At 36.3% G+C, this 22,914-nt stretch overlaps 1 protein-coding gene across 1 annotated transcript in view; it reads left to right on the forward strand.

The window, feature by feature from the left end:
- The window catches only part of ERC2 (ELKS/RAB6-interacting/CAST family member 2), a 275,802-nt gene that overhangs the window by 39,134 nt on the left and 213,754 nt on the right, over positions 1-22,914 (forward strand). The window contains 1 exon segment of the mRNA XM_050979490.1: positions 5,939-6,355. Within this exon segment, the coding sequence (XP_050835447.1) occupies positions 5,939-6,355 (417 nt within the window).

Below are 22,914 nucleotides of genomic sequence, written 5' to 3' on the forward strand. Positions count from 1 at the left end.
CTGAAAAAAAGAGAAACTTTTTATGCAGGCAATAAAAGAGTATCAGAGGAGCTGGAGTTCATGAAGGGATGGAGGATTTCTCACAGTATATAGTTACTTTATCTGTTGAGAATAGTTTTAAAATATGAATGCCTAGGATTTATCTTTGAGTATCCAGGATTTCTAAACCATACATTGTTCTTAGCTGTGTAGTTAATGTTGCAGACAGAACTGTTGGGAAATAAATAATAATCTGCTTTTCTTTAACTGGCATTGATTTCCAAGCCTTGTTAAAAAGTATTTTATATTTTCCCCCTGTAAGTTGTAAGAAGTAATCTGCAAGCAGATTCTTCTACTGGCACTACTAACAGTATTTCTCTAAAGGGAAGAGGTGAAAAAAGGAGGCCAGTGCTGTCATAGCAGCATAATTGGACTGCTTAAAAGTTGTCATGGTAAGGATCACCAAAATACAGCCCCCTGCATTTTCCTATGATACTGATGACAAAGGTTTTAATTAAACCTGTTTTTATTAACTTAAGAAATTGATTTTTTCCCCCCCAACATCTTTGCAGAATAGTCTGCAATAATCTTTGCCTATTATTCCTCTCAAGTCTGTTTGATTTGTTCCATTTCTAAAAGTCCCTTCCTCTTGACCTTCTGGTTCTTGTGATTACAGGCTACAAAATATGGCTCATCAACCTCTCTCAGCCCACAGCAAAAAAGGGAATTAGGAAAGAAATATATTTACAGATTGTTCCTTTAAAAATAGGTGCGAAGCTGCTCTGAATTTGCAGTACTAAAGCTTTTTAGCCTGTATGAGGATGCATTTTTGTTCAATGACCTCAAGTCTTTAGGCAATACTTGTTGTTTTGCCAAAATACTTATGTGAGATGACCCGGAGAAGCTGATGGAATAGTAGTGAAGTCCGATACTTCCGATTAAATATGTCAGCACTGCCCTCTGAGGCTCCAGAATAGATTACTGATGTATTGGAGGGCAGTTTTCTCTCTCAGAAAACTCTAGGGACTACATATTTATTTGGAGTTCTTTTAAACAGTAGTAGAATGCCATAGGATCAGCATTCCTCACTGCTGGCTTGGAGAGCCTGAGGAGAAATTAGGTTTAGCGATGATCAGAATGGGCCAAGAAATTAAACCAAAATGCACATAATGGGAATATTTACTTTAGAAGCAGGATTGTGTGTGAATTAAGATCTGCATTTGTCACAGGGAAATGAGCTCTATTTCTGAACTGAGCTCTGTTCCTTGGGGGGAAAAAAAAGAGAGATGCAAATGTGTATGACCAGATTCCTTATTTAACTTGTAAAGCCCAGGATGAGGGGCAAGCTGAGGGGAGCGATAGAGCAGCTGGGTGGGCACTTGATTAGTAATGGAGGAGGAAAAGGAGAAAAGGTTTGAGCAAGAAGCTGATGGAGGGGTGTTCCTTATTACAGTGTTTGTCTTCTGGAACAACTGTACTGAAGTCCTACTGGCCAGGAAGTGCCTGGGTATGGGCTGCTCATGGGACAGGGAGAGAGTGAATCTTGTGTTTTCATTTGCTTCTGTGCATGGCCTTTGCTTTTGTTTTATTAAACTGCCTTTACCCTGACCCATGAGGTTTATTTCAACTTTTTCCCCTCCTGCCCTCAGTCCCGCTGAGGAGGGGAGTGATAGGGTGGCTTGGTGGAGTCCTGGCCTCTAGCCAAGCTCAGCCCACCACATCTGTGTCAAGAAATGCAGATTTAAGTGTACGTGACAAGACTCCTTACCAAACTTGCAAAGCATGCTTGTAAGGGCAAGCTTTATACAATTTGACAAGACACCAAATTTAAAGGCATAAAGAAAGAAAAAGTAAGAAAAGTAAGACAAGAATTCTCTCTTTTCAAATACGTGGTTATATCAGCAAGCAGTATTATGCAAAAGCTCTCTCACATCTCACGCTCAGATTTTTTAATACTGAAGAGTCATCGTGTGTGGTCAGAATCTCTTGCTATTCCTCCCAAATTAGATCTGTCTTCTCCTTCCAACTCTTTCTGTCAGTCCTGTCTTACTCAGGCAAAATTCTAGTCAGTGCATTTTCAGTGTGATTTTTTGGATACCAGATTTATGAATTGTAATAGGCAGATGAGGAAATGCATGAGAGAATTAATTTCTTAATTTATGGTAATGAAGAAAATGTCTCCAATTCCCTTTCTTTTTTTCTTTAAAGAAGAAAATTAGGATTTGCATGTTTTTCTTTAGCAATACTTAGTTACAAATATTTGCAAGTGTAATGCTCGTGCTTATTTCAGTAGCACAACTAAATTTAACATACAATTTGATTTAGATGCAGTTCATAAGAAAGCTTTCAGTAGTCTTTTTCCTTTCGATGATAGAGACTCATGCTGTGGAGAATTAAAATAGAACTGTAATAGATTATGGAATAAATAAGGAAGCTTGATTTTAGAGAATGAGAGTATGGTTGACAGGATAATTTGCTGTTATACTTGTTGAGGTGTATTCTTCAGGTATAGCTGTAGCTTTCTATAGCATACAATTTCACAGGAAATTTTTTGCACAGTCTTTGTATAATTTTATATTTGCTGCTGCCAAGAGACTAGACTATGTCAGCTGATTCAGCCCTGCCAATTCTCTGTTTACTGGGGGGGGAAAGAAACAGGAGAGTCAGGAGCTAAAATCCTGTGGACTGGGTTTTTGAATGTGTTCTTTGCTTTTGATGTTCTTTGGCCCTGTGATGGTGTGAAGCCCAAGAATCTGTGTGCTTCTGTAGGTGGACCAGCAATTTTAAATCAGCAACTCTCCTTGTGAATTCATTCCCCTCTGCTGTTCACCACATCTGTGGTTTTTGGATGCTCTGGAAGTGTTTGTGGCCCAAAGCACACTGAGGCAGGAGAGTTCTCAGCAGGCAATTCTTTTAGGTGTAGTTAGTTGGCATAGACTAGAGGAACTTCCTTGTGTAGAACATGAATTGAAGTCTGGGAAGAGCCATTAGTTAATCTTCCTTTTATAGTTTTGTTTCAGTTTGTGGGGCAATTCACAGTTCCATGGATTGCTTCTTGGAGCTGGGCTGTAAAGAAGGATTGAAAAAGTTCCGAGAGAACTATTTATATATTGTCGAGAAATTGGCATGGAAATATTTCTGGTCAACTGGTCCATTTTTAATAGGAATTATAAAAAATGTGATAAATCTTACATGTTTTTTTTTAAATCCTGTAAAGTTCTGTGTCTGTAATGATGGCCATGTGACAGATATTCACAGCACTCCTACAGTCCTTCCCCTGCAGTTAATTATACAATTTCTTTCCACCCTCACAACATTTGTTCTTTCCTTTCCTTAGCAAGCTGCAGATACAAAAATTTGTGCCAGCAGAAGTCTAAATCTGGTCCACCATGTTCTAAGTCTTGAAGCTGTACAAAAATGGATTCTTTTATGTCAAAGTAGCAGTAGTCTACCACAGTTGAGGCTGTTAGTTTTAAGATAATTACAGAGAAGCAGCCAGAACTACTGTCATGCTTAGTGACAAACGTGGGTCTGGGTGGAGTCTAAGGAGAGCATGCACAGGCTGCCGGGGACAGAAAAGGAACTTGTCTCATTTATCTTAACCAGAATTGTTGTTTGAATTCTGATTTCTAATTATTTCTGTGTTGATCCAACAGTTTTTGGTTTTTAGAGGTTACATTCAGAGGGTTTGTGTGTTAGCAATGTGTATGTCAAGTTTACTTTCGTTTGTGGGTTAGAAATGGTATTTTAGAATTAGTTTTCTTTTGCTCAGCTAGATTTTTACAGACATATTGACATTTGATATATATGACTTTGAAAAAAACATTGATTTGTAAATAGGTTGTAGCATGAAGTAATAAATCTTGTCTGGTTTAATATTAGGTGGATGTATCTTACATCATTATTCAGATCAGGGAAATAGTTTTGACTATTTCTGGGGCGCTGGTAGTTACTGAACATAACTGTTGCTTAGTTAGAGCATAGTAGTAGAGACAAAGTTCTTGGTCAGGTATGAGAAGTAGGACAGTGAAATAATTTTGGAAGCAGGAGGTGTAGTCAGTCTTGGGGTCACAAACTGTTGGCACATTAGTGAATTCAAAGTGGGAAGTTTGTACATCTAAAGGATTTTAAAGTTTACTGGAGTTTTAAAGTTTATTATAGCTAATGGAAAAAATGGTGAGATTAAGAAAAGATAAGAGTTGCCATTAAATTAAGCAGGGCTGTAAAGGAGTGGCTTCATGTGTATGCTCTCAACTGAGTGTGTGCCTAGTAAATTCAGATACAAAGAGAATTAAGATCTGGACATACACTAAAGTAGTGCTTATTTAATGACAGAACAGGTTCAAAGTGTCTTACTGAATATCTCCACTGGCAATGCTTCTTTTCCATTTGAAATAACTGATAAAAGACATTATTTCAAAAGGTTGGTTTCTTAAGGTGATTTCAAAAGGTTGGTTTCTCAATGTTTAGAATTTTTCATTTGGTTTAAATCATTGCTAGAACTCAACAGATTTACATGTACTTGTGTAAAACATGAAGGTAGTATCAAATGAAATGTTTTGTTGGTAGTTTGGTGTCTGTGTTGTTGCTGTTTTGGATTTTATTTGGTGTGGTTTCTGTTGTTGTTTTGTTTTTTAGAATGTGGAGTTGCAAAACATCAATTAAATCTAAAATGTCTGACATGAATTTAAGTCCCCTAATTCCTTCAGTTAAATGTCTTTTAGTACAGACTGTGAGCCTTTTCAGGAATTCATATTTCTAAAAGCTCAGTATGCTGTGTAGGCAATGAGTAGAGGGAAAAATAAGATGAAAAACAAATTCAGATGAGGATGTAATCTGAAATGAACATCATAAGCCATAGCAATTTCAGCTAATTATCTGTACTCCAACCTTAAGATGGGAAAAATCCATTTTGATTTTGACCTGCATTGAGTAAGGAGTACAGGACACACCTGGAACAGAGACAGATCCCTGTACTCAGATGTAGTATAAATATTTTAGGACAAGTTAGAGTGTTCAGAAAAACCTAAAAGTGTAAAAGAACAGCAATGTCCAATAGGAATGTTGTAATTTATCATGGGACGGATTATTTAAAATATGCTTTTCTTTGTCACCTCTATTGAGTGAAGTCTGTCTAAGTTTATATATTTGAGTACTGTGAATTTGTTGTTGCCTTTCTGTATAACTCAATAAAATTAATTTTTTCTGTTCAAGATACTTTTTGTTGAATTCAGTTCTTTCTGTTGAATCTCCTTTGCTTGCATCTGACCTTTATTTATGTTGATTTTGCTTCATTTTTTTGTTTACCATGCTGTTCAGTTTTTGGATGCCAGAAGAACAAAGGTTTGTCCGCTACTTGCAGTAAATTTATTTTTCAAAATTCACTATTGCTTATTGTGGGGTTTTTTTGTTTGCTTTTTAGAGATACAGTAATCCTGTTTACTAAACTTTTCATAGCTTTAGCTTCCAAAATGAAAAAATGAAACCAACCAGCTCCAACTCAGCCCCTCCCCAAAGTCCCCTTTAATTGTAGTGAGGGCTTTGATTGACTTGATGAACAGCAGTACTGTTGAGCACCATGAAGAACAGATTTATCTTTAGTCTATGAGGTAATTTAGAAAACATGGAATACTGAGTCTTTGAGCTTTGTAGGTACACATTGATTGTTCTAATGGATGTGTCACTGCCTCGTGTTTGCGTTTGTTGCTATTAATTTTATCCGTAGCTGACATTATTTTGTGTCTGTGTATGTTGTCTTCTGTTTTCTTTCTAGAAGCACTTGAAAGATATCATTACAAATATTGTCACCTGCATTTGATATTTTATAAGATCATTTGATATATTTCCATGACTAATTCTAATGACTTTTTGTAACAGCGTACAACAAAACTTGAATCAGATACTAATTCTACAATCAAATCCTAAGCTAATTTTTTGTCTTTTGTCTTCTTTATTGCAGCATCTGCAAATGACAATCCAGGCACTTCAAGATGAGCTTAGAACCCAGAGAGACCTTAACCATCTTCTCCAGCAAGAAAGTGGGAACCGAGGAGCTGAGCATTTTACCATTGAGCTCACGGAGGAGAATTTTCGAAGACTTCAGGCAGAGCATGATAGACAAGCTAAAGAGCTCTTCCTGTTGAGAAAAACTCTAGAAGAAATGGAGCTTAGGATTGAAACACAAAAGCAAACACTAAATGCCAGAGATGAATCAATAAAAAAGCTTCTAGAGATGTTGCAAAGTAAAGGTTTGCCTTCTAAAGGAATGGAAGATGACAATGAGAGAACTCGAAGGATGGCAGAGGCTGAATCTCAGGTTAATCATTTAGAAGTGATTTTAGATCAGAAGGAGAAGGAAAACATGCATCTTAGAGAGGTAATGAAAAACTCACTTATTTGTTTAAAATACATTTTTAAATTAAAAATAGGCATGGAACTTGTTGCAGTTTTAGAAATATAATTAGAATATTTAAGTGGTTTTTTTTGTGCTCTAATTTTTGGATTTAAAGGATAGCATGCATTTGTGTTAAATCTGTAATAAGTACTCAGCAGGACTGTATGGTATTTGAAGGCAAGAATAAGAAAATATGGAAGAGAAGTAGGTATATTTGGGCTTATTGTTTCTGAAATGTTGCTTTGCAAAGTTTCTTTATCCTTTCATTTTGATGAAGTGATATCTGGCAAGTGAAGACCAGACCTACTGAAGAGGGAAGTGACACCTGCTGCTGCTCTAAGGAGTCATGAGTGCCTGCTACCTTTGTGTTGGATTTTTATGCCTCTAGTGTTTGAAAAGAGTGTTTTAAAATAATTTTCCTTTCATATAAACAAAGGCTTCTGCCTATGTGTATTTCTAATGTATTTTCATGTGGGGATACTCCAACTTTTTGCATAAATATATGTAATGTCACATAAAAACACCGTGCTGCTAACTGTGCTCTCCTTTGAGGAAACCTAAATTTGATCCCAAGCCCACCTGCACCAGCTGCCTACATCTCTTGTAAATGCATTTTTGGGACTGGATTTGGGATGATTGGATTAGTACAATTGAAAGAAAATCTGGCCTGGTGTCAAGCCCATCTGCCCCTTTAGATCCCAGCAGTGTTCTCATGTGACTCTGTCAGACAAACAAGGCAGGGCCAGTCTTCCTCACAAAGACCTTGCTAAGGAGGGTGAAAATTTGCAGGGAGGTTGTGGACAACTCCACACTGCAAGGGAAGTCAGGAGAAACATGTCTGTTCACTGAGAAACTCGGCAGCAGTGTGGTCACTGCAAACACCAGTTTGCCAGACGACTCAAAGCACAAATGAAATTAGTACAAGAGCTTAATTCTTAAGTTTGAGATTAAGAACAGCTTTTTACACCTAGAGACTGTTGGCAAAATATTTTCTTTGCTGTCCACAAATTATTTTATGTTTATCTTATATTCCTCTTTAACCTAGAATATGCATTGAGGACTCAGTAGTTTCTGCTGCCCATTTGAAGCTTAGAAAGTGGAAGATTTCATGATTTCAAGATTTCATGACTTTACGCTTCAGTAAAGTTTTCTTGTGAAGATGTGGATCCTGAATCTTTTCACAGGCAGAACTTTAATTAAAAACTGATGTAATGCATTAATGGATTCTGAAAGGAATTGCATAAGCAGCTAATGATACTGAATATGTGATGAGGAAGGGTTGTGGAATAAGTTCTGTAAGCTAGCAGACAAGTTTTTGGATTTAGGTCTGCACACACTCTGTTTTCAAAGATGGGTGATTGTGTGATTTTTATTTCATCTGTTGTATCACTGCCAATTAAGTTTGTGAATCCTAATTTGGCTATATATGGGACATGAGGAAATTTGAAGAAAGTTTCTAATGAGAATGGTTATCAAGGACAGTAGAACTAAATTAAGCTCGAAAAATAGAGGAAATGTAAGCTTCCAAGTAAAGTCCAATTGGCATCTAGTTAAACTGATTACTCCAGGACATGCTGAGAGAAGATATTATTACTACCTATAGACTGTGCATGTTTCTCCTGTATTTATACTGAATTAATTTGGTGTTCCCCCCAGTTGTCCTCATGGGCAGGGAAAAGTGTTGTTTCTCTCTCAGTTTATATGAGAATATAGAAGTTGTCTTTTGTCTGGAGTGCTGCAAGTGTAGAATGGGATTTACTGCTAATGACATGCTGATATACCTTGGTAAGTGATCAAGGTTTCAAATTTTACTGGATTTGTTGCTTGGAATCTGTCCCAGCCAGATTGGCAGGAACTGTCCAATGTTTTGGACATTTTGGCTAACGATTTCATTGCTTTTATAAGAATTCAAGGCTTTGGGTGCGGTCTCTCTCTCCAACTCTTTCTGTTGCACATAGTATTTATAGCTTTTGTTTTTATTTATTTTTAAGTTTCTGCATATTTGAAGTTGTGGGGAGCCTGGAAGTATGATGTGTAGGCTGTAGGAACTCTTTAGAAACAAAATGTTTTAGTAGGTGCCTGTTTGTTTATCCAGGACTCCAGATTTTATTCTTCTGGTTGGCTCTTGGAAAATGTACTGAGGTTCAAATTTTTTCTTTTGCTTTCTTGTTATGGAAAGTTGTCTGCATGCTTTGAAGTAACATCAGACATTATGTATAGTTTAAAAATATTACGTATTTGTTAAAAGTCCAAATAGATCAACCTTTGATCTTTATGTGTAGCCTGGTAAGTCCTTGTTCTGCAGTGCTCATTTGAATTTCTGTCTCTGCTTTTAGTCTTCATCCTGCACTATACAGGTTCTCAGTCTGATAAAACAGAGGTTACTGGGTTGAATCTTCTGCAGCAGCCTGCCCAGTGGATTGTTTTTTTTTTTTTTATTCTGTCCCTGGTGTTTGTAGTTTTTCATCCTAACTGTGTAAATCACCTGGCAGAGTTACTGAACATTTTTTTTCCTCCTGAAAATGCTTTAAAAGTAAGCCAGGACTTGGATACATTTTTAATGACTTTCATTCATAATTATTTAGAATTCATTCGAATTGTGTTAATTTTTCTACACCCTTAACAAAATATTTGTCATTTTAGAATATAATCTAAAATATTCTGCTTTCTTTATTTTTACAGGTTGGAGTATAGTGTATTTCTGAGAAACTAGTTTTGGGCCATGTGTAATGTTCTGTTTGATGAAATCCTGGATGGCTGTTTCTTCTCTTTAATTAGTTTAGCTATTTTGTTTCTGCTGCTACACTTGAAATTGTCTGTGCCAGGGAAGATTCAGGGGGAATTCCTTCATTTGGTTAAATGCTGGAATGGACAACCTGGGGAAGTGATGGGGTCACCATCCCTGAAGGTGTTCAAGAAATGACTGGGTTCAGCACTCGGTGCCATGGTCTGACTGACAAGGTGGAGCTTTTCAAAGACTTTAGACTTGATGGTTTTGGATGTCTCTTCCAACCTTAATGACTTGGTGATTCTGTGAAACAAGGATGATAACTTCATATGATGCTGTGTAGCATCATATGAAGCTATTCAACAAAGAGGGTTTGTTTGTGTCAGTTTACCTTTACAATGATAGATTCTGCTGTAGTTTCCAGCAGAAAGAGTGCTGTCTGTGGAGAAAAAAGTTAACATGGTGCAAATGAAGTTGAACATGGAAAAAATTAACTGAAGACAGCTGATTTTATACAGCCTCAACACTACATTAAAATGTAAATGCAGAGATGTACTTCTCATAAGCCGTTTGCCGTTTGGTATTTAAAGTTACTTTCAATCTGAATTTTTCAGTTCATGAAATCTAATTGTGGACCAGCCTAGCTAGAAGAAGGTAAAATCTTACATGTTGAGCTTTTGACTATGTTCTCCCCTAATGCAACCATAATTTTCTCTCTTATGCTGTTCATTTCTTAGTGCTTTAAAACAGTGCAAAGTTAGAATTTCTTCTTTTGTTCATTCATTTTGTTCATCTTTTAGATAATTCAACATGGTGGTGTAGAAAACTGTTTATAATCACTGGTGGGTAATATTTTGACTAAACCAGAGAATTAAACTACCATGTTGAGAGGGAAACTGAAGCAAGTGGTCTTGAAACATTGGGAATTAAGGACAACCTCTTCAACACACCTGTATCACAAATGAATGAACTTTATTGTTGCTTTCTGAAAAAAAATGAATAGCTTTTGCTTTGATAAGAAAATTAATGTGTTCTGTGGGGAACATAGTGGTCTTTCCAAGTAGACTTAAGGAAAAGGATGTTCTTGGTTTGTTAGTGATTGAAAATCTGTCTTGAAGCCGTGACGTCATACGATGACTTTCTTCATTTTCAGAATTAAATATCATAAAGATCACTAAATATACATTCTTGTCAGAAAACACAAGATGCCTGCCTTAAAGTTCTTAAGTTGGTTATCACATGTCTCTTCTAGAATTTTAAATAAGCATTTGTTTCTCTATAACTTTGGGAGAACTGGGATTTTATCATGTGGAAATCTAGCACAGATGTTTGGTATTACTTTTTTTTAAACATAGTGACCACACATTATTTATCTTAAGTACCATTAAGTATTTTTTTATTATTGCTATTAAAAACTTGCCTAAGGCAAAGTCCCACTAAGTCTCTAGTGAAGTCAAATGTTAAAATTCCAGCAAGTATTTTATTATATATACATACACGTATATTACACATGCCCTCTCTGTACAACATACAATTTCACTAAAACAAATTCTGAGATCATATAGGATTTTATATACACATTTTAACTCTTATCTTACATGTATTCTTAAAATAATGTTGTTGCTCATGGTTTAAAGTTACAGCTTTTTTGTATTTAGTAGAAAGAAGAACAACACATCTTTATAATAATTTAAAGTGTACATCTAAACTTTCAGGGGGCTATTTAAAACTGCTCTATGGCTATTTAAAACTGCTCTATCTTTGAACTCAGCTTGGTCAAATAACGAAGGCTGCTGATAGGATTTGAACTGCCATCATGAATTAGTTACTGCATGTTTTTAAAGTTATTAATGGAGCAAAGTTCCTTCTTCCACTGTGAATAGAACAGATGCCTTGCAGACTTTTGGTGTTTACTGTAAATGTCTTCCACTGGAGCCAGTAGTAATTTACTAAGGAAATGCTTTATCGACACCAAACGTTTCTTCCCTGAAGTTGGTTACACAGATTAACAACCATTCTAGACTGAGCTTTTTTATTAGGTTCATTAGTATCTCTTTCCTTTTGTTTCTCCTGCCTCAACTCAAAATATTAATCTTATCATTTGCTCTAAAGACAGTTGCTTTTTATCAAAATATCAATAGTAATATGTGTTTTTAAGGTGACCCCCCCCTTAAGTATAGAGAAGGACTCTGCAGTGTTGCCAGTTGCTGGAGATATGAGAAAATAGACAGAACCCGATTATGCTCTAGAGAACAGTTGTTACTTCTAACATAGCCCATTCAGATTTTGCTATGCCCTGTGATATTTTTGCCAGGGTACTTGGTTGCAATAGTTTTCATAAGTCCATGAAGAATTGGAAAGCTTTGTTCATTTAGAAATTACTTTCTTTAAAAGCAGGATTGACCTCCATGACGCCACCACCAGTAGTTTAGAATCTCATATATGAGAAAGCTGTCAGTTTGCAACTGCCATGTCTCATACTAACAACTAAAATAATTATTTTTTGGAAGAGGGAAAAACCAGATTCATAAATAAGCTGGATTTCTGTTTCTTTCTGTGTGTGGTGGTGATCAGTATTGATCCTCCCAGCATTCCTGGAAAGTGCATCCTTTAGAAGGCAGTCTGGAGACTGGCTTAAATTGATGTAATTTAAGTGTTGTCCCCAGACATAAAATACTGTCTTTGCAAGGCTCCTTTGCTCAGTTCACACATTTACTACTTTCTGGTTGCATGTTAAGATTTTGGAGACAAGCCACAATGAAATAGAGAAAAATGATAAATTTTGGTTTTATTCATGTTCCCTGTTCTGTAAATGTGCTGCTACTCATTTCTGTGCCAATAACTTCATTTTTCTATAATGTAATTAACTTTCTCTAGCTCCATCTTCGTGTCCTTTTTTGTATGAATGACTATAGCTCATGGAGGTGACTCACAGCTCTGAGGTGTTAATGTATTTTCTTAGAATCAGAGCTGAATTTCCAGGGAAGGGGAGAGTTGGCCACCCTCAAATTCCAGTGTACACTTCTCTGATTTAGACCCTCACTGTTAGCTGAATTGAAATTCCTTTGTCTTAGGAAACACTCAGCCTTTTACCTGGCCTGGAAATCTGAGTATTGTCACAGGAGCTGAAGTTGCAGAAAACTGCAACAGGCTAATCTCCTGCCAGAGTCTGTGTCTGTATGTATACATATATATGCGTGAGCACATTTTTCCCTTGCAAGGATGCAAAGACTGAAAAGAAGAAAATGTTTTTTCATCTTTAAAAAGATGAAAACCTCCTCACTCCTGACCCCCTAGTCTGCTAAAAAAGAAATTTTTCATTTGCTAAATTTTTTCCTTGTACAAGTCTTAAACTCTGTGTAAGAAAATGAGTTTTGCCTTGGTATGTGCTGGCTTATTTAAGTAATGAAAGTGGAAGTTTTATTGTAGGTAGCAGAACACAGCTAATAATGTAAACCCTTTCTAAAGTTTTTCACACAACTTTCTCCTTAAAGTCTGCATGTGGAGAATGCATTATTTTCATTTGCTAGTAGATAATTAACATCTAGTTATCTCTTTTTTATAGTCACATCGTTTAATTTGGCTTTGACTTTTACACATTTGATTTCCCTGAATATAAATTTATTTATAAAAGTACATAGGCCTTAGGTTTGAGACTTATAACAATGAATGCATGCTAAAATATGTGTTTTTTTTTTTCTTTTGCTCATTATTTGACTCAAAACTAAACATTGGAAAAATATTTCTCTAATGCATGATCTTTAGAGGGAGAACTTCAGGAATTTCTCAGTTCATGAGATCCTTTCAGCAAATTCCTGCAAATACTGACTTAATTAAATTTCTACTTATTCATTATCTGCTGAATTTTTGCAAGGTTTATTAACTAGAGCAGTGGTCTTCAGATACTGAGCATGAAACGGTGCTTTACCAGGCATTTGAAAGTATGGGGAAAAAATATGAGGCCCTAAATAATTCCTAAAAATCAGCCAGTAGCTAACTTGAAGATTTGCATCCTTCATGTAGAGCATGAAGGCACTAGATGGCTCTCTTGAACGAGGATTGTGTTTCAGCCTTGTTTTACAGACAATCTCACCCTATTTGTTATTGCTCCTTTTAGAGTGGGAGTCAAGGCAGAGACAATTCCATGCAGATTCTGTTTTAGTCTCTGATCTGAATGCAGTTTAGAACAGCTGAGTCTGAGAACCAAAGCAAAAGGACTAAAAAGGATAGTGCAGCTTTCTACAGAAAATCAGGAATGCAGTCTGAAGGGATTGTTGGAATTTGGTCCCATTGTGTTAGTCAAGGATTGTCATTTGATTTACAAAAGTGAAAGAGCAAACTAAGAGGTCATTTTCCTCTTTGAATGGGTCGGAGTTTCACCATATTTGCTCTGATACTGCAACTGCAACCCATCTGAAAGCAGATCGGGGAACCAGCAGTGCTCATTTCAGGTCTTAGCAAGTTTTGAGCAGTGCTGAATTAAACCACAGCCTCTCTCAGCTTGGGGCACCTGTGAGACACTGGGCACTCCCATGGCTCCAGCATTCCTTGTTTTAATATCTGGAGGAAGAAGCTGCCATTCAAAAGAACAGTGTTTTCATGGAGGAAGCACATTTCTCTGCTACATCTTAAGAATCATAGACAATGTCATTGCTGAGGAAGTTTTCTGTCCCCAAATATGACTAATTAAGCTTGCTGCTATTTGCTATTTCATAAGTGATTGTGCAGGTGTCCAATAGATGAGAAAACTCAATATACTATCTGCTCAGTTGTCTTTGCTGTCATCTATTAAACATCTGTTTTGATGAAGAGTTACAGTATCCTTGGGGATACCACTCTGGTAATTCCATAAGATGTAGCATTCATTCTATCTCTCTTTTTTAAAAAAATATTTAAAAAATAAAATCTTTTTTGAACCTCAAATGAAAGATGCTTGTGCAGGTTTTCGTAGCTTGAGCAACATAATGATGAACAAATATGTGGTAGACAATTTTTCTGATTTTGTAGTGCCTTTACACATACATGGCACAAACAACTTTTTCCCCTTATAGAGCTTTCTCACAAAGGAAGTAGAATCTAAATTCTGTTTAAAAATGTACCATTGTAGCAGAGAAGGGAAGGATTTTTATTGCAGATGCATTGTTATCCCAACAAAAATGCTGGTCTGTTTCAGAGCCTTGGTGGACTGAACACCTGCATGTTTCAGTCAGAGCAATCAGTTTGTTCTCACTTGTTCCTGATCTGCCTGGAGAGAGTAATTTTCAGCTCTCAACTTGCAGATGGCATATTTTCACATAGGAGGACATGTGGCAGAGAAAAGATTTTCTGCTGATAACAAGTTTCAGAAACCATTATCAAAATAATGTTACCTTTCAGCCTCTCAACAGTATTGTGAGTGTTTACAGAGGTCTTGGCAGTGCTTCCTCCCCATCTGCACCATTAAGGCACAGCATGATTGGCCAGAAAAAGGAATTCTTACCAAGAGATTGGGAACAGACAAGCATAGGCCCCCAGGAAAAAAGTTCATTTTTAACACCAACTCAGATCATCGAATTTATCAAAACAATAGTGGGCTTCAGGATGGTAAGATGGAGCTTCTGGAAGGATTCCAAACTGGGGCTACTTTGATCATTTGTTTCTGCTGTGTCCTTCAGCAGGAGGGGTTTCTTGCCTCTATCACATGTATCTGGAAGCCAGGTGCCACATCCAAAATTTTTCTTTAATTTATTAACCATTTTTTTTCTGAATGGCTTGCTTTCCAGCAAAGTCTAAGAAAATAATGGTTTAAGCATCCAGAAAGCCTGAGTGGTTTTTGTGTCTGTTAGAAAAAAAAGCATTAGAAATTTTCATAAAAACTTCCCTTTTATTTCTTTGGAAACAAATTATGAGTGCATTATTAGCAGGCTGAATATTACCAGTATATGAATTTATGATTGTTGAACTTCACAAACATCTTTCATTCAGTTTTGTGGAGCTTTAGGTCTAATGTCAAGTGTGTTTGAATACTGCCTATGATCCCTTCCTGCTAGAATAGTTGGGCAGAATGACAGTGATGAACTCCATAAATAAGGGAAGGTGTAGGCTGTAAAATTGCAAATGCTGCCAAGCCAGGTTTGGAACTGGTATGTGCATCATGATATTGTGATATTTGTGAAATGCTTACTAGTTATTTACAAAATGCTGACACTTTCAGCAGAAACTCCTGTGAAGAGCAGCAAAAGAGCTGCCTTAACATTTTTAGCCTGCCAGCTGTAGGAGTTATGTACATTTTTTGGATAGATACTTACTACAGGAAAGAAAAATTTAGGCAATTTACAGCATGAATGAATTTATGAAGAAAGCTTGTTCTGTCAGATTGAAATAGGTTTTATACATGATTTGAACAATTGCATTTGCCATTATGACAGCTAAATTTTTTTGACTGTGTTCTACCCAGGTCACAATTATGTATTGTAGACTTGGCAGTCATTTGTATTCCTGGACTTTCTCTGGACTGCTGCAACTTGAGGTTGCAGCAACTCACAGCTTTATGAAAGACCTGGCATGAATTCTCTCTCCACAAGGACGTCCTCCCCTTCTTTTTCAGAGCTGATTTAAATATTCCAGATCTAATGCTTTGAAGTTTTGTCTACCATCCCTTTTCCATTTCACTTTGAAGGAGGACTTCAGCAATAACAGTATCAGCCAGTATCAGGCTGAAACATTTGAGACTTTTCCATGATACTTTTGGCTTGCTTTGGTGTTTTCTGTGTCTCATCATTGGGTAATTGTGATGAAGCCGTACTCAGAGTTTTTGCCCAAGACAAGTTTCAGAATTAAACATTTAATCAGGTTATATGCTAACCTGTATTCCTTTTGAGGCACATTGAAATAATGTGAAAACTACTTGACACTCTTAGATATCAGAAAAGCCTTTTTGTTTGAAGGTTTGGAGCCCTTCTTCCCTGAACTGTTAGTCCTAAGGACAGCTTAAAAATGTTACTCTGTGAATACCCTCAGAATTACTGTTAAGTATCTGTCTCTGCATCTATTCAGAAATTTTCTTTCCTGAAGTGTTACATAGTGCTTGGGGTTCACTAAGTGGGAAACACCAGGACAAGCAACTTGGAAGAAGTCAAGTTTACCAGCTTGTTTGTTCTCTGGATTTCTCTGACCTTTCAGTATTCAACTTCACACCCTCCTCCACTCTCATCTGTACTTGGGGCCCAAAGATCAGCAGCACTCATGCCTTGTTCTTCCCTCTCTCATGCTGAGAGTGTAGCCCTGGTGCAGGTGCAGAGTAAGTGGCAGCTGTTTTCCCAGCTCTGTTCCAGGTGTGTGCAGCACAGCAGTGACTTCATGTGGCTGCCTGGCTCTCCCACCTGCCTGGTGCACAGCTCGGACTTCACTTATTTCCCAACCTCCTCCTAAAGCAATTGCTTGGGAATGACAGCTGCATCTAGATAAATACAGACAGCACACACCAAATCCGTGTCAATGTACACACTCTGAATCTTTCTTTTCCAAGTGCATTTCCTGGCTGCAGGAATATAGTATTCTATGTAAGTAATACACCATATATAGCATCTTGTATAAAGTGATTTTGTGGTATTAATGGATCTGTAAGAATGTTTTGGGAGATGATTTATTTTAGTTCTCTTGCATGATAGGAGTACTAGGTGAAATGTCTTATGAAAAAGATGGATTCTGAAGACTGACAAATGTTCTTTTAAAGATCTTTTAGACAAGTATTTCATTTTTTCTCCAGTGTAAATTCAAACTTGCTTACTGCATCCTTAAATGTTCTAATAATTCTGAGACAGTGATAATACCCATGCTTCTGTCATGAACATTTCCAAATGCAGAAGTAACTTTTCTTTAGTGTCACAATAAAATTTATGTAAATGTTAGAAAGAAGAAAATGGTGAGGTTTTGAGTGTAGGAATGTAATTCTCTATAGAACACCTTTTTTGTTTTCAGAAATAAAATTGAACTGTCTGTATTTTGCATGCCTTCAGAGCTCCGGATGTGTAAATTGTGCCTTCCAACATTTAAGATTTGAAGCACTTTACATCATGATTCTTGGTGTTAAAATAAATTTGAAAAAATGACACTTGCTGTGAAGGAGAGGCAATGCATACACTGAACATGTTGTAACTGTGGAGTCTTACAGAACACCTGGCAGTTATAGAGATGTACTTCAGAAAATAGTTTTTCCAATGCTTTCTTGCGTGAACAGCCTATCAAAAGCTTGCTAGGAAAAGGAAATATATTTGAAAGTTTTCATTGTATTCTCAGCTGTGTTAAACCAGTTTATTAAGAGTGGATTTATGTACTCTGGTACCTGAACAAAGTAATTTGTATTGGGATTGTTCAATGTGATGACAGAACTGGAAGTCATTATTACATTACACTTGTATTTCTTGCTGCTGGCAAGTTCCTGAAGGACATGAGATTTTAGATGTTGTCACACCGAGACAGAGTCTCACCTAACCTGGAAACCAGCAAGATAAAAAAGCAGGAAATGACCTGTAAAGAACAAAGTTCTTTGGGATTTTTCAGGGACTGGTTGGGGATTTCTTGAAAAGGAACTGAAGTAATGATTGATCTTGGAGGAAGGAGGGAAAATAATGAGGTGTCGTTAATTTTTCATAATTGTCAACACTACAGGTGATAACTGGAAGCAATATATTGCTTTGTCTTGAAAGCACATGTCAAAAGCTGTTTGAGATGTCATTGTACCATAACAGCTGAGCCAAAATATAGTGTGCTTAGATATGAATCTGTTAATCTTGCCTAATTTAATGCACTGAGAAATCAAATCTAACTTTTTTGTTTGTTTTCTCAGTTGGGGTTAAATGAGCAAGCAATTCTTTGACTTTTTAGTGAAAGTCTGTCTTGCTTTACGTGTTAAGATAAAATAGCACTGAATTAAGAGATAGTTTTAAACTTTTTTTTTTAGTAGCTCATGGACTGGTACAGTATGGGCTGTGCTTTATTTATTTATTTTTTAGTGGGCCATCTGTTCATTGCTAAATAGCAAGAAAATAGGAAAGGCAAAAATATCAGAAAGTAACTGAGAAAAGTCTTATACTGCAGCTTGGTGGGTGGCATGTGAAAAATGCAGTTTGTTCAGTGATTTTTAGACTGCATGTACATTATCATAGCAGCAGCAGAATAGTTTTGGAGCTTAGGTGTTTGGTACTAAGGAAATTTTGGGGAATTATATTAGGTGAGGTTTTTTAATCTCTGCCCTTTTTGATATAAAGATCAAAACTAAAAGTCTGTGATATGTTTAAGACATATTGTGCTACAGATAATGATGGTTTTACAGAACTGTTTCTATAGGCCATTAGGCTGTAGTGTTGCTCTTTCATAATTCCTGCTACCACAATGCATTGTTTAGTTTGTGCACACCAGGTTTAGACAATAAACAAAAATCCAGAGCATGTGGAAAGTTCATTTTCTAGAGGTTTTGGAAAAATCTAATTATATGAGATAATGTGTTATGGTAATGCAAAAGCTTCAGTGTAAAATACATTCACTTGTAATCTGAGCTGTGCCCAGACTGCTTTCTGTTAAATGTTCTCTGTTGGAAATTACTGGCATTAAAATCTCAGCAGGTTTTTTTTTTTTTCCAGGCAAATCCTTTTTTTTCAAAGGCAAATCCTTTGAACAACTGTTTTTATGATTTTGCTTAAATCTTGACAAAGTCCAATTTTGTAACTTAAAATATTTAAGATGCTTTGTTTTCATGTAATATCACCAGAGAAGTGGTCTGAGAAGTAGCAGTGAGATGTACCTGTTCCAGATTTTGCTTGGCTTCTTTGAATAGGTTCTGCTGGTATTTTAGGTTATTTGGAACTTAATAGGATATGATCTTAATTTCTTTATGGTTGAAGGAGACTGAAAAAAATTTGAGAAATAAATTTAGAATATAAAGGCCACACAAGATATTTTCAGGGCCTGGACCTTTGAAGCCCAGTGAGTTTTATATGTATTCATGTGAAAATTCAGAATTTGTGCTTTAAAAATGTGCAAAACTCTCACAATCTGCAAAACCAAAGGGGAGAGTTTTCTTTGTGATACTGTAATGTACCATGAGACTTCTAGTCCTCAAACTCTATTTAAATGGTAAATGCTTTTTCCATAGTACCTTGGGATTTTTCAGAATTACTGGAAAGAAAGCTCAGTAGCTTTGCAGCAGTTTGACAGAAGCTCTGTGTTCATGGCAATCTCATGTTTCCCAGGTGGATATTTGAGGATGTCCAGCCCTAGTGAAGGTAGCCAGTACAAGTGTACTGAGCTGAGCTACTTGGGACTGGAAGGACAGTGAACATCCTCATTAAACTGAGTTCCAAGAGGAAGACAAAGAATGTTCTGTAATTCAGATATATTTCCATTTTCAGCAAACAATTTGTATCTTAGTGCTGTCAGTATTAGAGACATTCTGAACACTTGCAGAAAGGAGCTGATGGATGCCTGCAGTTCTTTCCACTGTTGCGAGGACGTTTTCATGTAAATATTTTATTTTGAGTACCTATCCTTAAAAATTGCAATTAAATCTTTGAGACTTACTTTTGAGATATCCCACCTTCCAGCCATGAGACTATTCACATTGTTTGGTTTAGATTAGAGTTTCTCAGATTCTGAAGTCACAGGTCTTTAAATAGTAAGGAAATGCCATGAGGTTAATTGTATAAGTTGTGTTATCTAGAAAACAATTTGTCCTCTCTCCAGCTATTGCTACTGTGTCTCAGTAGTTCTTGCTGTGTTCTTTAGGCCTTACCCTGAGGCAAAGTCTCTTCTCACTCTGGCTTAAAAGTTCTGGTCTACTGTCACCTCAAATTTAATGACCTTATAGAACTAATCTAATGATAGAAGTACAGAGTCCACTTTTTCTTCGCCTGGTATTTGCCAATAAAGAAAACTTTGACAATTCAGATGGGTATAGGTAAATAATGATTAACAGCCAAATATGGATATAAATATCTGTATTTAGATGTTGGTAATTGAGCATGACCATGTTTAAACACTGTGCCTAGAATATTTGGTTTGAAAGTATTGGAAACCCATACGACTATCAGGAAGTCATTACCTCGAGTAAGGCTGTTGAGTAATCTAAGATAAAAGTAATTCATATGAGTCTTAAATATTAAAAAAAGACCCATCCCAAACCAACATAACAGCCAACCCCCTGAGAAATGCATAAGCAAAACAGCATTGTGAGAAAAATTCTTTAATTCTAACCTCTGAAGTATTGTTTATTGTGAATAAACAGATTACTTGTTTACAACCAGATGAGCTGTGATAATTGAGTTGACTTTCCAAGAACTGTTTTTAAAAGCTATTCTAACAAATTTGGTAGCATTAATATGCTCAAGAAAAGAGAGAAAGATATTGAGACTTAGTTCCTCTTCCTATAGATAGGTAAGAGAACTCAGAAGTGACATTTTGAACCTTATTCAGGTCTGGTTCCTGAGCAAAAAAACCCTCATTAACTTGACCATTTCTCATTTTGTGAACCAGTCATTGATCAATTCAGAAGAACCCCATAAAATGTACTTATTCTGAATATAGAGATTGTCCTGCATGAATACATTTGCAGATGAGGAGAACATCAGGGTGTAGCAGAAGAGCTAAAGGGGGGCCCTCAGAGTGGCCCAGTCTTCCCAGTGAACCACAGAAGTCCTACCAGCCTTTCTGTGGTAAGTTTGCTACAGTGAATGAATTATTTGTCAATCACACTCATATTTATGTTTGTGATCACAGAGCTAACAATTTGTGCATGTATCTGGGAATATTTTTCTTTTCTAATTTTTCAATTAAATTTACTTTATCGTTATATTTTAATTTCTCTGTTTGCCTTTTTTATTTTAAGGGGTTGAATAATGTAAGGAGCTACAGATCAATTTAGGTTCTTTTTCCCTTTTCTTGTCTTCCAGATTCTTAACATTTGGTAGGAAATGCATTGCATAGGAGGAAGGTCAGAAAAAGGAATTGATGATCCCAACTTGAAAGACTAAATGGAGGCAGGTAATGATGCAGTTCCTTGGCTTGTAATTCTGGCCATATGATATGAGGCCTATAGAGTAGCTGCTTCTAAGAATGTTACATGATAGATATTAATGACATACAGTATCACAATAGTTTTACCTAATTGCTCTGTAAAATAAAATAAATTACACCATCATTGTACCATTCTTTCTCTTAGGTCACCCTGTGATGAGCTCGTGCTGTGTACCATCGTTTTCCTCGCAGAAAACATGAAAAATAAGAGGATTAGAAGAAACCTGTGAGAAGAAGGATTAGATTGCATGCATTTTTTTTGTACAAAAATGTCCTTATGTTGTAAACTGTTCTAAAGAAAATGCTGTCATCGAAATGCAATAAGACAAAGAATTTTCAATAAAAGTATATAAAACATAGTTATTTTTAAGTATGTTTTCATTAAAATTGCAAAGAAACTTTAGTGCTAGGTTTTTCATAGAATAATACACTTCCAAAACTGTGTTTACAGAGATATGGCATGTGGAGGACTTGAGCAGTGAAAGAGACAAGTGCAAGTAAGAGATCTAACGTAGAATGATGCTTAATTGTTGACGTGTTTGCTACTAAATGAAAATGTTACATCCATTTCATTTTTATTGCCTCTAAATACAGGAAGATCCTCATATCCATGGTTATACTTCACAGAGTTGCACATGATTTAGTCTGCAATGACTTTGCTGCAGTGATGTCACTGACTAGAATTACACTTGTTCTGATGTAAATAAGGAAAGATTCAAACCATTGGTTCACAGAGACCTGCTGAGAGCCAGAGTTCAGCCCTGAAATCCAGCCTTCTGAAAAAAGGCACAGAGCAATATCCAGATAGAAAATTAATAATGCCTGTAAAGGGAGCCTGTGGCATGCTGAGGAACTGACTGTGGACCTGATCCTGAAGATATTGCTGTTAGGTAGGAGTTGGTGCCAAGAATTTTTGACGTTAGTGGGATAAGTCCATCAATTGGCAGGATATGTGAAGAAGTGATTTTGAAAATGGAGGCTGTGTGGTAAGATATAGGGGCCTAGAAAATCTGCCTGACTCTATTGTGAGAGTCCATAGAGAGCTGTAAATAACCAGATAGTATTTAACCAAGAAGTAATGCAGTAAGTAAACTATGGAATAAATTGTTTCTGTAATATGTCAACAGAGTTATGTAGTTGGCAATTTTCCACCAGCTAACTTTTTTCTCTAGGTTTCTGTTCTTACTCCACACAGTTTCTCTCTTCTCTGTACAGTTAACCTACCTCTTATAGTTTTTAACCCTTAAATTATCTGGAACTCTTTGTTTTGAATTATCTTGTGCCAAAATGTCTTTTTTATAAGCTGTTTTTATCTGATGCCAGTAGAGCTTGGGTAATGGTTATTATCAGCCTACTGCTATATTTAAATTAAAGAAAATCTGCCAATTTATAGATTTACTGGGTAATTTAGCAGATTTTTTTCTTTTTTTTCATTTAGTGACAATTTGGTAAATTGGTACTTGTTGAGAGTTCCTAAATGTGTCTTAGGCAGTGAATTGAAGCTATGGAACATGTATGAATGGCATTTCTATCTAGAATGAAGATTTGGCATGTCCATTGAGTACTGTGTGCTTAAACCAGTGTCAGATTCAAACTCCCTAGTGATTTACAGAAGGCCTAGATCAAATTCCTCACAGGGATGTTTGGGAAGGCATAGAAAACAAACTGCCACATTTGAAAGAATTGTTAGGACTGACCTTGTCTAAGGCTATAAAAACTTTAAGAAAGAAAAATGAAATAAATAAGAAATCAAACATTTCAGGTG

Source organism: Serinus canaria, chromosome 12 (genome assembly GCF_022539315.1).
Source record: "Serinus canaria isolate serCan28SL12 chromosome 12, serCan2020, whole genome shotgun sequence".
NCBI lineage: Eukaryota > Metazoa > Chordata > Aves > Passeriformes > Fringillidae > Serinus > Serinus canaria.